Source organism: Psittacula echo, assembly GCF_963264785.1.
Source record: "Psittacula echo genome assembly, chromosome: 4".
NCBI classification, from domain to species: domain Eukaryota; kingdom Metazoa; phylum Chordata; class Aves; order Psittaciformes; family Psittacidae; genus Psittacula; species Psittacula echo.
Window position 1 is genome coordinate 37,231,309 of NC_137738.1, and position 15,937 is coordinate 37,247,245.

At 48.8% G+C, this 15,937-nt stretch overlaps 1 protein-coding gene across 1 annotated transcript in view; it reads right to left on the minus strand.

The window, feature by feature from the left end:
- FNDC1 (fibronectin type III domain containing 1) overlaps positions 1-15,374 on the minus strand; it is a gene marked incomplete at both ends in the record, with an annotated part of 62,453 nt that extends 47,079 nt beyond the window's left edge. The window contains one exon of the mRNA XM_080616067.1: positions 15,284-15,374. Within this exon, the coding sequence (XP_080472193.1) occupies positions 15,284-15,374 (91 nt within the window). The remainder of the gene's footprint in view (positions 1-15,283) is intronic.
- Positions 15,375-15,937: the final 563 nt, after the last annotated feature.

A 15,937-nucleotide genomic window follows, 5' to 3' on the forward strand; every position in this document is an offset into this window, starting at 1 on the left:
ACTTCCAGCAGGTAAATCACTTTGTGTGTTGGCTTTAAGGGCTGGGACAATTCTGATACACCACTTCGGTTTTTTCACCTGATTTGAAATAGATTTCAAAACAGAGCGTAATTGAAAAAGGAGAAAGCAGAGCTTTACTAGTACAGCCACGCGTCTAAAGCTCTGTAGTCCTTTGTGCAACTCAGGGCTTTCAATTTGGTTGTTATATATGAACAGGAAAAGAAAAATGGCATTTTACCATAACTGAGAGGCACAAGGGACAGAGAACATCTCACCTTTCTCACCCAGCAACCCACACAGGGGCTGCTGCTTTGGTCCTCTCCTTCACATACTGTCACCGCTAGCCATCTCCATTCAGCTATCCCGAAGCCACATCAGCAAAAAAGTAACAAAGAGAACAGACAAAATACCACAGGAAGATACTTGTTTTCCACCCAAAAATTAATGCTCCGTGTCACTTTGGCAAAGTATTACTGGTATTTTTTTCCTTTAAGTTGGCAGTTTGATCCAAGTTCCGCTGAGAAAGTGAGAGCAATTCCACCAGCTTCAATGAGGGCTGGATCAGGGCCATCCCCAGAAGAGTTCACTCTACAAAGATATTTCCTGCAGTTGGCAAGCCAGCTCAGACATCAGACACAGTGCTGATGTGGCCCTTTGAACCAAGATGTGCTGATTGCTCTAACTCCAGAAGACTCAGTGAGGTACTTTGGACCAGCCATGGCACAGAGCATAGCACTAGGTCTAGTGGGGATCTTTGTAGCATTGCGTCAGTTAACATGTAAAAGCATGAGCATATGATCAGAGCAAGTAGGACTGAAACGGGAGACCAAATGCAGACTCAGGCTTACTGTGTTGGTAGGTTCCCTAGCACTTTAAAAAGCTCCATCAACCTTGTCCCTGTATGGGCTGATCAACTATTTTAGTGCCAGTCAGTGTCAGATGTCCTGGAAAAAAGCCGATCAGTTTAAGCAGTGGAGACAAGTGACACATAAATCCTTTGTTTCTCTCAGAAAAAAAAAAAAAGAATAATCGCTCAGCACATTTCCACACACTTCTGCTTGGCACAGAAAGTGGGGACTGGAATGCTTTAGTTCCTGCAAAGCACAATGGAAAGTGTGCCATAATTCACCGGGCGCTGGCCAGGAGTTTTGGGCAGAGGACCAGTATCCAACTGTAATGTCTGATTTAAGCAAAGCAATTCATTATACATCTGTAGAAGAGTTACCTGGCATCCAGAGGACATTCTTTAAGTTGACAGCATCAACAGAAGTTTCCAGTGGTCCCTCTGAAGAGCCTTCTGAAGGCTAAGCACAGTAGGACTAGGGCATTTTCCAAACTCAACAACATATTTCTACGTGATTAATATATATATTATGACTTGAGAACAACCAACAGTGAAGTGCTGAACACTTCACATTCTCCCACTGACATCCACACATAGGTTTCCTTCTACATCAGAACCCTTTGAAGGGAGCCCACTGAGCCTCCTCAATCACACCAGATGCCTCTGAACGCTTCCCATTCAGGTTTCTCCAGTGACCAAAGCACTGTGGTGATAAAAAACACCCAGCAACCCCAAGGGGCCGTGAGAGCACACCGCAGCTGTGGCCCTAGTCTGCAACTGTTCATTCGGGGTGCTGTCCATCCACTGACTTGGAGGAAAGGTGGTACTGGAATGGCATCACCTTTGGGGGCTCCTTGGAAAGAGCAGAGCAGGCAAAACCAGCTGGCAAAGGTGCAGGGCTGCCTTGTTCACGGCCAACCTCTCCACAGGGCTGAGCTGGGCGATTAAGAAGCACTTCTGCTATAGGAGCAGGAGGGCAAAGGGGCCACAACCAGTTTATGTCAAAATGCTTTCCACTGCAAATCCCCTTTTCACACCTCAACCCTGGTCATTACCTTCATTCATACCATGTATGGCAGGGTAATCAAGTTCCAAGTCAAAACTAGTCTGTGCCCTCCTCTGCAAGTTTCACATCAACATTGTCAAACACATGCCCTAAACCAAGATGTTTTCCTAATGGCTCGACATCGAAGGACAAGGCAGAAGACCTGCGATGGGTATGGCTCTGTGGGATGCCACAGCATCTGTATAGGCAACAGCTTCATCCCTGCCTTTCCTGACACATCCAACATGAAAGATGTACATACTTCTACTATGATAGTATCTACCAGCAAAAATCATTGCCACAAAGCTAACAGATCTACAATTTTGGCTGCCCCAGTCTGCTGCTTGTCCCCCAGACATTTCAAAGGCTGTCAGGGGTGTGGGTCTACTGGAAGTGTCCCTTGGAACCCAGGCAGGATTTTGGCTGCACAACCTGTAATGAGCGGCAACACTCTCATTCTGCTCTAACAACTTGGCAATTTTGCCTATGACAACAGCAGAAGGAGGCACAAAGATAACACAAAGCTTGCACTAAGATGGATATTATTCCTCTTGTAAAATATACTGACTCCCACACGGAGAGCTACCACTTCTGAGCCATAATCTCTACACGTGTTTCTATGAGAAAGAATTGACCCCAGTACAAATGCACATGGTAAAATCCACCATGGCAGCAGGAGAGAATTACATCATCTGCCAGCATTGCTCTTTTTATCTGAAAATTTCTGATGGTTGCATGGAAACATGACTCAGACTGACTTAATCTCAGTGGTTTTCTCATATTTTGTGAAGTTGCCACCAAGGGAAAGCTTTCTTTAGAGGTTTCCACATGAAGGAACATATGCAGAGCTTTCTATAGGTTGAAGCTGGTACTTCTCCACCCACAGCTGATGCCCACACAGATATGGCTAGCCAAGAAGGGTGACCCAGCCTCGCAGGATCACAAGCCCACAGATGTCCTTCTCTTCAGCACAGACACCAGCATGGAGCTTGCACGATGCCAGTCTGCCCAGTCTGGATATGAGACTGCATTGCAGCCTAGCCACATTTATTCTTACCACCCATAAAGATGGCTTGCAGGTGAGCCAGCCTATTCCCCTCTAGGTGGGCCTCAAAGGATGCCCACAGGAGAGGTAGTAAAAATAGAGTATTGTTTCCAGGCTGTCATGCATCCCCTATACTGCTGCTCCCCCACTCATAACCCAGCAGCCTGAGCTAGCTTTGAAGTGGGTTGGCAGGGAACACAAGTCAGAGGCAGAGCATGCGTTCCTGTGAGCCAACCTATGTCCTGCTTCCTGCAGGTATGGCCACAGATCTCCAGGAAGGAAAACACACCTACTAAAACTGTACTGCTCATTAGGAGGCTAACTAAACCGTGGCAGCGTCTGTATGCTGCACACCTGGATTACTTCTTATGAACCTAAACCTTCACTCCATTGCTCTGCTTTCATGTTAGTGCAATCTCACTAAAATCAGTGGCACATTACAGAGGCAGTCAAGCGAAGAATGAGGCCCTGCTTATTCAAAGGCTGAAGAAAACATTGGGCATAATTATCCTGATGGGAGATATGGACTAGGTTTATGGAAAGTCAGTCATAGCAGGCAGCACAATTCTCTTTCTGCACCAGCTTTTACTCCAACCATATCAAGCAGTGGTTACCCACATCCATAAAGCACAAAGCTTTATATGCTTAGTTCATATTATTCACTTTTTATCTGAATTGTATTTTTAATGAAATACTCCCATTCAAATATCTGATTTCTGTCCAAACCTCACTCAGCTCTGGGCTGCTGGGATGTTTTATGGCAGATCCTCAAAGCTAACCTCCTCTGTATTAGTTAGGGGTGTCAGGTTGTGGGGCGGAACCAAAAGCTCTCAGCCACCTTCACCCTCATGCCCCCACATCACAGAGCCTCTGATAATCCTATTCACCTCGGGCACGTTAACACCCACCAAATGCAGTACATCAGTCATCTGTGGAAACAGTGATGAGTGCTAACCAAGCCACAACTAGCCAGAAACTCATGGCTTCAACTGTTCTTTAGATACCTGAGACTTTGAAAATCCCAGAAAACTGTGATTTTCACGCACATACACTAAAAGAGGGTCAGTGAGACATTTCTGAAGCAAAGATTAGCTCTGGATCCACAGTGTAGGAAATCTGGATGGTGTGGCTCTGCTGCTGGTTCATTCCTTTATGCATCCTTAAGAAGGATTTACCAAATCATCCTTCTTAAGGGCTCTGGATTACTTGTATGGGGTGAGGGTGGTTTATACCTCTCTCCAAAACCACCTCAATATATCTAAACCTGCCCTGTACAGTAACACAGATTTCTTAATCTATTGGAGATTCACATGTTTACGTAAAGTCTTTCCATTCCATCTCTAGTTGAAGTGCACGTTCAACTTTCCACTAGAAACTGCCAAAAATGTCTCAGACTCACAGAGAGTAGGAATTCAAGCTTCATCGTGTGTGAAGGAAAGAAAAAAGTTTAAACTCCCAATTTTTATTTCATTTTTCAAACTTTTCATAAATCAGAAACATTTGAGAGTTTCCTAAGGTACAGGTTTGCTAGGAACAAAACACTCTTTTGGTCTTTGCTCTTTCATTAGCAGCTCTCAGAGGTTAAGTTTCTCCACAGGAACTGGAAAAAGTACATCCTAAAATAACACAGTCTTTGCTTCTTCCTCTTCATGCAAAATGCAAATAAACCCCACTAAACCATTATTTATCTACCTATAAAACTGTTCACAATTCATGTCTTGAAACAACACCAGCCTTGATTCTTCTAAATAACTTTATGCCGCATTATTTATGATAAAAGATCTTTCAAAAAGTACATAGAATCACAGAATCATAGAATAGTTTGAGTTGGAAAGGCCTGTAAGATCACCTAGCTCCAACCACTTTGTACCCTAAAAAAAGGGAAGCTGGTGGCATACACTCTCAAGTCTCCCAAAGCGCAAAGATCATAGATACTAGACAAAACACATGCCAAGGAAATGGCCAGAGTAATATTATCACTATTCTTAGGAGCGCTGCACTAGTTTGGGCTCAGGTAAGAAATGGATAGGCACAGATCTCCATTACTGATAAATTACTTTCTTATTTCATGTTCAAAAAGCAAACCTCTGCAGTCATATTCAAAACAATGTCTTCAAGAAAAGCCCTGGGCTGTATTACACTCTACATTAGTCCTACCATAGCTGAGCAAACGTGACTGAGGCAAATGGCAGCAGTCACCTGCAATCACCACATCAGTTTACACATCACGGTCTGTCAAGTGCTAGCTGGAATGGTCAGCAAAGCCTTTCCCTAACTAATACCCTTGAAAAACAGCTTAACATATCGAAAAGATGCACTCACAGCTGTACAAGTTTGTTAAAGAGAATCCATGCCATCTTCCTCGCTTTAGCCCAGGGATATCTAGGACTGGAAATACAAGTATCTACAAAGCAACTGATGGCTTTGCCTCCAATGTTGAGGTGCAAAACTTGTAGCTTCTCCTCACACAGCACAGAGCATCCCTGACCAGTGGGATATATGGCAAGAGGAATGTCTGGGGAAGAAAATAAACCCTTCAACTCAAAAAAAGTCTCAGCAAAAATCAGGAGAGCAAGTCTCAGGAAGAACCATGTTAGACTTCCAGAGTCTTCAATATGCCATAGCTAGCAGCCTGCCAGAGCCATACATTACCAATGTGCATGGACTCCTACTTTGTGTTATTCACATATTATTGTTTGAACACCCAAAGTGGGAGACTGGAAGAAGTGGTGGAGTGAAAGAGTGTACTGATACGGTACACTCTCTAACTGCTGCTAGGTGACTCTCTGACAAGGAATGAAGTTTTCAAATACCAAAACACCTATTCGGCACTGCCCACTTTGTGAACTCTGAACCAATTTTGCACAGTCCATATATGAGCTTCTGCTGAAAACCAACCCTTAGTGCTATGACAATAGTATCTTCTACGGTCACAGAGCTTCCCCTGCATGGCATGCAAGGAGATGCTTCTCAACAGAGTCACGTGCAGCCTGGATCTGGATGTTCTGCACAGCCAACACTGAGGAAGCAGCCCTGCAGTGACAGCAGAGGCAAAACCCCAGCTCAGATCCGTCAAACCAAGGCTAGGAAGGCAAAGAAATTTGCACTGCTTTACATGTAGCTTAACCAACTCACATCTTCTGGGGTGGCCATCTGCTACCATTCAGTAGCACAAACATTTTGTTAAAGCAGCAAAGCTTCCTGAAACAGTGATTTCCTTCCATACAAAGGGGCCCAAAATTACTGAAAAGCTGCTACAGACAGTTAAAACTTTTAGTATTTGCCTTGTCAGTTTTTACAGTGACTGCTTGTAACCGTAACAAAAGTGGGGTTTTTAAAATACATATATATTTATACAGCACAAGCAGCTTAAAATATATATTCGCAAGAGGGCCCTCTTGCTGAAAAAGCCAAATGGCTCCTTTTTCATTGCCAACAACCTTGCAAACCCTATAGCTAACTGTATGGAGGCTCTTATGTTTGGATTCATAGGGTCTGCTTCTGCCACCCTTACTGCAACTATTAGCAGCTTGCTCTGCAAGGCTCTGGTCTTAAGTAAAAACTTGCTTCTCCCCAAGGAAAGCAACAGGTAGAATGGTGGGAACCCATTCTACCTAATTAACCTCCTCTCTCTCCAGGCACACCACCTTCTTTCAGGAACATCCATACTAACTCATCAGCTACTCTGATGCATACCCCCACACAGACCCTGAGGCCAGTTATCTCAGTTATCTCAGTTATCTCAGTTATCTCAGCTCTCCCTTCATCTCTCCACTGGGCTGCCATCCTTCCTCTCAATCTGCTGGTGCTAGAAAAAACCCACATTTATCTTGTATGTCCTTATTCCTCCCCCCAGCCAACATATACGTGGGTGGTTCCTCTCCTCCATTCTCAATGGGGAGTGTGGAAACCATCCTCTCCTAGATATGCTCCCACTGCATCACTGTGCAGGCACAGCCATGCCCACACCAGCCTTCTTGTATAGCTACAAGAACACACAGAGCAGCTCACTTGTTACCACCACAGGGACAGACTTGAGCTAATACAAAGCCATTTCTCTTATAACTTTACTAAAATGGCAGTCTGAAATCTATTTCCACCCCTCCAAGGTATCACAGTCATTCCCGTTCCCATGTCACACCATCAGCTGCAGGTTTCCAGCCCGACCTGCACAGCGTGGTACCAAACATGACCAGAATCCCACAATGCCTCATACCAGTCATCATCCCTCCCCAGGGGTAACTTAAACAGCTGGTTTTGTAGAGGAAAATGAGCGCGTTTGCAGAGGTGTCTGGTCCTCAGTAATCAGCACTTCCAGGGGCACGGCACATCCTGCTCCAGATCCGAGCTGCTGGGAGGGCAGCTGAGGATCCCCTACGGTCTGAGACATCTCGTGGCAATAAGCAGGTATTACCTTGCACTCAGCAGCCCTGACCCTGACCCTGACCCTGGGAAAGGCTTTCATGAAGACACACGCTGGGCCCACTAAGGAGTCAGTGCCCTCAAGCGTGCACTCACGCTCTCAGAGGACCAGCCTGACTTACAGTAGCTACTTAAAGTGAAGAACAGGAACTCATCCCCTAGCAGAGCAATCATCACATTGCAAACAAAAAGGCATATCACTATACACATCTAACGAGAATTTGGCTTGCTAGCATTGATGTTTACGGTTTAGACTTCCTAGGTTTTCAATACCTTTGCAGTGCCATCACAGAAGAGCTTATTTTTCTGTAGGCTTTGTTTCTTTAGGAATATAGCCATTTCTTCTGTGCCTACTAGCACCAGACACTTCAGGGGATGGATGCCATTCAGGCCCTTCTTGGTGTGAAAATTTTCAGGTCTTTAACGCCACGCACTCCAAGTGCAGCTCTAACTTAGAATAAATGATATCCTACATTTTTAGGCTCCTCATCTCTGTGCTCACAGTCTCTTTCACCAGAGAAACACGAGCTGATCACCAAGCTGAATTCACCTCCAAGCACTTCTCTGTGGTGCAGCTGGATTAACATCTCCACACTGGAAAGGCAGACACCAAGCTACATCAGTCTGCAGATTTGATCCATCAAAATAACATGCATGTACCTCCTTCAGCTGTGTCCACTGATTTCACACAGCAGGCAAGTATGTGTGTAAGCATATCACAAATCACAGCCCAGTGCACAGTAGACAAGAGGGAGTCTACAGCAGGACAACATCAGAACCTGTGTCCTGAGTTGCAGAGGGAAACCTAGGGAGATGCGCCCCTCTCCATCTCAGGGACAGTCAGCTCACTGCTTGTCAGGGATGTTATGTGGGATGACAGCACCTCTCACTGAGGTTTGATAAAACAATGTGGAAATACTGCTGAGCATCTCACAGAAGTTTTCAGTCATTACTTCTGGTTTGGAAAGTTTCAAGTAGAAGGGAACAGCAGCTGGGGTTGGGCAGCTCTCCGGCACCACAGCAAGGAAAAAACATTCCGATAGTTTTTCAAAGAGGGCCAGTGGAGCCCAGGAAAGGTGAGATGTCACTTTGAAAGTCTGTCTGAATGAAACCAGGTCCTGTGATCCGCATACCACCCCCCCAGTAATAAGTCCTCAGACACTTACCAAATATGTGTATTAAAAATACATGCAATCTGAAAGCAGGCTGAAGTCTCAGTGCAGCCAGATGGACCCTTTCCATCACTGCCATTCACTCTTAAACTGTTTATAATACATTTACTTTGGGAGACCAGAAACATCAAACCAATAGCATGGCTAGGAGAGAAGCCAACGCGAAGCCCAGCTGACAGTAAGGCTGCAGACACATAACGCAGAGCACCCGCTCCTGCAAAGCGGAGCAAGCCTTCTGCCAAGTCCCTGGATCACCATCAGCTTCACAATGCTACAGCCTCTCCGTGCGTGAGCTGTGGGGCCATCTGCAAAGCATCTGACACTAAAGAACACACAGTTATGTCACCGAACCAGGCATGGCTTCAAAAGGTGACGAAAGGGAAAGACATTCAGACTATGTAAAAGTGCAGCAAAATTGCTCATGCAGGGCCAGATTCTGATGCCGATAGGTATTTCAGCAGGACTGCCACATGAAGCAACACTTTACCCAGCTGGAATAACAGCATCTAAATCCAGCCCTTATCTATCTGGCCACAGCCTGCAGAGCTGGCCAGTGATCTTAGCAGCACAGGTAAAACTAAACACTGTCTTCCCAAGGCTGAAAACATGAGGCCTGGTTACTTCCCAGCCTGCCAGAGGGGTGGCAGGGGTAGGCACAGGGTTCTGCTCCCATGCTCCCCTCCCTTGGCAGCAGGAGCATGCAGAGGCTCTGAGAGGGCTGGCCAGGAAGGTGGCAGGGCTTGGTCTGGGCACTGGGCATCACAAGCTGCCAGTCACAGCAGCATGATTCATCAGTCACATCTGCCACTTTCTATTGTGGGAGTTTTAGGGCAAACTCAGTAGCTGTTCCCTGTTACCAGCTAAATCCTTTCCCACTCCCTACATCCTTCCAACAATGCCACTCTGAAAGGAGCGATAAAGCACTTTGTTACAGAATACCAAAACAAATTATGTTAACTATTCAATTTCTCTTATTTCAGTTGTATTTTTAGAGACAGGGAAAATACAACATTCCACCTCCAGCAGTTCTGCACTTTTCCCCAAAAAACAGTTTCAGCCAATATATTGCAGCCAACTACGCAGTAAACAGGATGACAAATAACCATTTGAAGAGTTGCCTCTTATTTTACAGCAGATGTATACATTAAGAACAACAGAGTCCTCCAGTGGAAAAATAATCAGTTTAACACCAGAAGAATACAAACAGCCAGAAAGATTTGCTGGAACTGGGACCGTTGCAAGATGCCCAAGAGGACTCAATGACTGTGTAATAGCAAAATAGCTGTACTGGAACAATGAAATATGAACACACTCCACAGTCCTCAAAGGGTAATTTCCTCTATTTAATGAAGAGCTGATTTGATGATCAAGTCACCCACTGAAGAGGGGTGATTTAAAACACACACTTCTCCAGACCATTTTCTAACACGTACATAGTGAAATTTGGATGTACCTCCCAGGTCTTCTTCCAGGGCAAGGAGAAGCATGGACTGCCTTCCTTACTACAGGATTTCAGTATTTCATCTGATGTAACTAACGATTTTTCTTTGTTTAGGAAAAGCTCTCTGTTTAGAGCACACAGTTGCTACATGACTTGGGTCTTTTTTCCACCTTTCCTTGCTTCTCCACCACTTGGGGCTACTTGCTTTAAATATAGACCGACTCTGACAAATGCAAGCACCTACACTGCAGTGGAGCCACACATGCAGACTGATTTCAGAGGCACTGAAGCGCGGTCACCTCTTACCATAGCATGGGGGTCTGATATAGCCAGGGTATGCACCCCAAAATGCTCCTGCATTCCATGGCACAGATGTAACTTATGAAGAGCTAACGGTGGGTCGGAGGCCAGCACAGGTCTTGCAAGTGACCGAGGCGCAAGAGCTGTGAGCACAACCTCCCATCTCCCCAGGCAAGACAAGACTGAGCAATGAAGGAGCCACCATGTAAACACTGTTTGATGTTGCTCACGTTAACTCTGCTACCAGCATAGTACTTAAGCACTCAACCATGTGGTCTGCTATAGAAAAAGCTCCTTTTCGTTACAAGCTTGTCCAAATCTTAAAGAGGAACCAGGGAAACCTGACACTTTCCAGGTGCCTGTACGTCCCCAAAGGAAATTAATACAACTATGGAGGTGCTGCAGGCAAATGCTGCTGATGCCTGCAAGTAAGAATGAACGTGAGAGCTGGGATCAGAGCATCAGAAGTCCATCTAGCCAGGTACAGTCAGTACAAAATCCCCTTGCTCGTCTAAGTGCTTCTTTGGTAAGAGACAGGCAGCGGAGATGCAGACTAAACCATGCCGTCTCTCCAAATCCCTAGACATCCAGGGTGTGGAGGAAAGCTCAGAAACGTGTGTCACAAGACTCAGAGCACAGACAGTAAAGCAAAAGATCTCAGCAGTTCTTGTTTTTTAAATCTTGTGCTTTTTAAGCCACTGTCTTGATCTTGGCAGTGCTTTTTTTGGCACTGCAGTTTGTGAACATTCAACACTATGTTTTGTAGCCAAGAGTGCAGCAGAATAAGCGGCAGTATAGCTAACACATATAAGAAAACGTAAACATGATTTCAAAGGCTTTATAGTGGGTCATGCAGAGCAGAGGATCTTCTAGACAGCCTCGCACTTCTTCGAGAGACCCATCACTCTTCTATAGCCCTGAAAATGTAAGCCACACCACTCCTCAGCTGCAATGGTGTCAGCGCAAACACAGCCAAAATGCAAGTTCACAGCCAGAGGGAAAGGATCTTCCCAGCTTCAAGATCCGCTGCTGCCCTCTGGATTTCACTGCCTCATCACCCAGCGGTTCATACCCGTGTGCCCGAGGGGTCAGTGCAGTGCAAGAAGGGCTGCCAGTGCCCTCTCAGGGCTGCACAAGAACACAATACACCTCAGCTTGGGGGACAAAAATGGCAGCACGGAGCTTCCAGGCAGGAAGACACATCAATGCCTATGCCATTCCCTCTGGAGAAGTGAGCACTTCATCTGCATAGTGCGTTATCAGCCTGGGGGAGGCACAGGTAAACATCTGCCCTCCCTCTTTCCCCCCAGCAGAAATCACACACACAAGTGGGTAATGTTCCCATGATACATGCATGCACCTGGATATGGATGGTTCACTTGGGTAGGTGAGCAGGGAGTTAAGGAATACTGATTTATGAAGATAGGTAACTCAAGTTAAACAAGATAAGCAGATCGTGACATTGCAAAACCAGAAACGAACGGCAAAAAAAACAACCCAAAACCACAGGTGCTGGTTTGGCTGCAGGTTTTTGAGTATTTGGGATCACGTTAAGGCCACTAAACACAGGCTCACTCTAAAGGTCTTCGGTCAGAAAAAGGTCCAAGTCCTGGTTGTACATCAGCTGGCAGCAGTGTAGATTTAAGAGACCCAGTGCCTGGTGCCAGCAGATCCCAGTGCCATCTTAGCCACAAACCTGAGCTCTTCCCCAGTGATGGAGAGAGCCGGGTGACACAGCTGCCAGCGGAAGAAACCGTGGGTCCTAGACATGCACCAGAAACTGAGCCTAGTGAAAACACTTCTTTGCTGCATTGATCTGGAGACAATAGGCCACCTGCAGGTAGATACACACAACCTGGAACAGACACGAAGTCTGACCTCAGCTATCCTTGAGACTCAGAAGCCACGTTTACCATTTTAGTGTCCTGCACTGAGAAACAGCAATGTCACTTCAGCACTGAATGTGTCTGAGGAGGAAGCTGTATTTTTGGGGGACTGGATCAATACACACAAGATCCCATTCCCTCTGCAAGCAGAGAAAAAGGATGTCTTTGTTTTGCTGCATGATTTACTCACACTCATACCCTCCCATTTTCCTTCTGTATACATCGGCTTCTGAAAGCATCTCCTTAACCACTTGTCCAGCTAGCTTCAGTCCATGTGCTGTCTGAAGAGCTGGAATTACAGACTTGGACAGCACAAGGGCTTTCATACCTCTGACACACCCAGAGGCTGGTACAGAGCTATACAGTTAATACCATTACAGCATTGTCCTAAATAACTGAGAAGATACATTCCTTAGAGCTAAATGAAGTGGAAAATTCCCTTGAAGACCCTTCTGCTTTCTCTGTTTATGTCCCACAGTCTAGACAAGAAGGGAAAATGAGAGTTGGTCAGAAAGGCCCTTGCCATGGGCACAGCCTCATCTTAACGTTTCTCCAAAACTTCTCCCGCTGGCCACAGGTGGTGCTCGAACATTGTTTGTCTAAAAGCAGCCAAGGAGGGCTCCTACAGGACTGCTTTCTGCCCTCAGCGTCCATCCTCCCATGCACAGGATCTGGCAGCAAGCAACAAAATCTCTCTTGGCAATACACAAATGGGATCTGCCCCTTAAGCTGGCTCTGGCACAACACCCCTCCCTTACACTTCCTTGGCCCAAGAGACTGCCCACACAATCCCGGGCACAGGACCCACTCTGACTTTTTTTTGATAAGCAGAAGCGCTCTCAATGACAGCACCAGCCCAACGCCAGACCCTCCCCTCACTGGGGGGAAATCTTTTCTTTCCACGGACAAAAAGTGAAGGGTTCTTTCACTTCCTTTGTCAGAGCCCCTCTGCCAAGCCAAGGCAGTCTCCCTGTCTCTCAGACACAGCACTTGGACAAAGGCTCCAAAGTGCAGAGTGGGTTTGGAGCAAGTCAGCTAGACAGAGCGTGTGCTGGAAAGGCGAGGAAAGGAGGACAGGAAGGGACCATTTCAAACACAGCTAGAAGACAAGAAAGCAAAGGCACTCAGCAAAAGCTTTTACCCCCTGAGAAAGGACTTCAGCAACCCCAGCCCTCCTGCCTGAGACTGCACTTGTTCAGAGCCCAGCCTGGGTTAGTGGCTTATAAAGTACTCTCTAGACTGGAGAAAGAAAGCGATGACGGCTCAGCATGGCCAGCACACTCCCAGGGACAAAAAGCACACGTGCAGCCCACCCCTATCCCGGCACAGCCGCTCTGGGGTTAACCACACAGTGCTCCCGCTGCAGCAGGTTTTGATGTGCTCCAGAGGTCTGTAGCTGGGAAGCATGCAGAGCTCTCGCACAGCACTACACCGAGACATTTGGGTTTGTTCAGAAATTGGCTTGGGTTTACAGCACACTGGAGTGGGACTGCAAGCTAAGAAAGACTGGATGGATGTTACATCCAAAATCTTCAGTGACGTTTCAGGCACCCCTAGAATCACTTTAGACATTACACAGCCAGAGGAGCAAGAGCCTGCCTGCATTCAACAGCTAAAACTTTTCCTCAGAGGCTATGACATTTCCCATGGATGTTACCCATGCTGTCAGTAGACAAACTCCCCTGCTCCCTTCCCTTCTTCTCCTCCCACTTGCCAGCAGGCAGCCCCATAGACAGCAGATCGCGTTTCCCCTCCATTTCCCATTGCCACAGAGCAGCACTACTATAAATCCACTTCCAGAAGACTACCAGGTTTAACCTGTACGAGAACAGCACATCACAGAAAAAGAGACAGCGGTGGGTACATGGGCACATGCCAGCAAAGCTGCTCTGCGCTCAGCCTCCTGTAAACACACTGCTGCTACTCTGCGATAGAGTCACAGAGGAGAGGGCAGGGTGCACAGGGTCTTCAAACCAGACTCAAAGATCTTTTCCTTGCTCCAGGTTAAGCAGATCTTTCCACTCTGTTTAGCTGCACTCTAGAACTCCCCAGGAGCTACAGATTACATTAAGTCCCAGGCTCTCCTGCCTAAGCCCAGCTCTGCCAGGGGGTGAGATACTAGGCTTGGCTGGCTCCTCTGCAAACTGCAGCTCCGGGCTGGAGATGGGACAGCCAGAGCCAGGGAGCAGGTGTACCCAACTGCCCGGCCACTGTAACCCCAGTAGTTAAAATCAGGGGCTGAAACGCCTCCGTATGTCCCTCTATACCCTGTCTCTAGCTGCCTCCGGGGCTAAGACCTTGTGGGCACAAGCCGAGTCAGCTTCGTGGCTCAGCGCTGCCTGCCGTTAGAGTACACGCGGGAAAGGACGGGGAAGATCTGCCACCTCCAGAGCAGGTTAAACGGGAGGCTGAGAGTCCCGGGAATCCTGGCAGCAGCCGCTGCCTCGCCCAGGCTGGTCCAGGGTCCGACCAACGGGGCTCTGGCGGGGGGAATGGAAGAAGAGGACTGTTCGGCGCTGGGGCTGCCCAGTGTCAACGCTGCTAACCTCGCCAGCGGGGCTTTTCAGCAGATCCCACGCGCGCTGAAGGGACCCCCGCCCGGTGCCAGCGGGAATAAGGCATCCGGGGGCTAAAGGCAAGAGGACGGCAGCTTTCCGTTGCCCCCAGTTCACGTCTGGCCGGGAGCGTCCCTGCGGGCTGCAGCCCCGCTCCCCGGAGCTGCCCCAAGAGCAGGCGAACCGCAACGGACTGACCGGACGGTCCCGATCTCCGAGAGCCGCGGGGAGCCTTCGGGGTTTGCCCGGCTTTGCAGACCCCCACCGACACAGCTCGGGTCTCCCTCCCCTGGCTACGGGAGGGTAGCGCTGTCGGAACCGGCGGAGGGACGGGACGGCACAGCCGCGGGGCAGCGGCAGGTGCTCTTCGCGGCTCGAGCAGGGGTCTCCCCGCCCGGCGATGCCGCCGCGGCTCCTGTCCCGGGCCAGGCGAGGGCAGCAGCGGAGCTGCCCCGAAGCACCCGTTCACCCTTCACTGCGGCTCCCCGACGAGCCCCAGCCCCGCTGCACCTCTCCCCGCGGCGGCCGGCGGCGACACGCGAGGGGCGGCCGGTGCTCACCCCCGGTGCCTACCTGGGGCGGCGGCGGGCAGGAGTGCGGCCAGCAGCAGCAGCAGGGCGGCCCAGGGCCGCGGCGCGGCTCGGAGCGCGGTAGGCTCCGCCATGGGGCCGTGGACGCGGGCGGCGGGAGCGGCGGGGCGCGGAGCTGCCGCCCGCCCGGCGTCCGTCTCCGCGGGGCTGCCCCGCTGCTTCCTGCGCGCCCCGCCGTCTCCTCCTCCCGGGCTGCCGGGACACTGCAGCGGGGCGGCCCCGCGGAGGCGAGCGCCTGCCCTCCGCCCCCCGCGGCCCCGCCGACCCGGCCCCGGCCGGCCCGCCTGCCCTGTCTGTCGGTCCCAGCAGCATCCTCTGCCGCTCACCTGGCTCCTTCAGAAAACTTGTCCCCGGGTTGATCCCGAGCCCTGATCCTGTCCCCCGGCACCCAGCGGAGCCTCAACTGATCCACGCGTGTTACCCACGCACCATGCTCCCTTTTTTCTTATCCCCCGTGTTACTGTGGCCTCGCAGCTGGCGTGGGTATTCAGCCCTGGCTGGGCATAGCATATGAACGACTGGACAGAACTTTCTACACAGGGTTGTCATTCCTTCTTCGTATCTTTTGTTCTTGCTGAACTTTCACCCCACTTCTGGATGGGGCTTTTGCTTCAGTTGTCTTGCACTGGGGAAATGC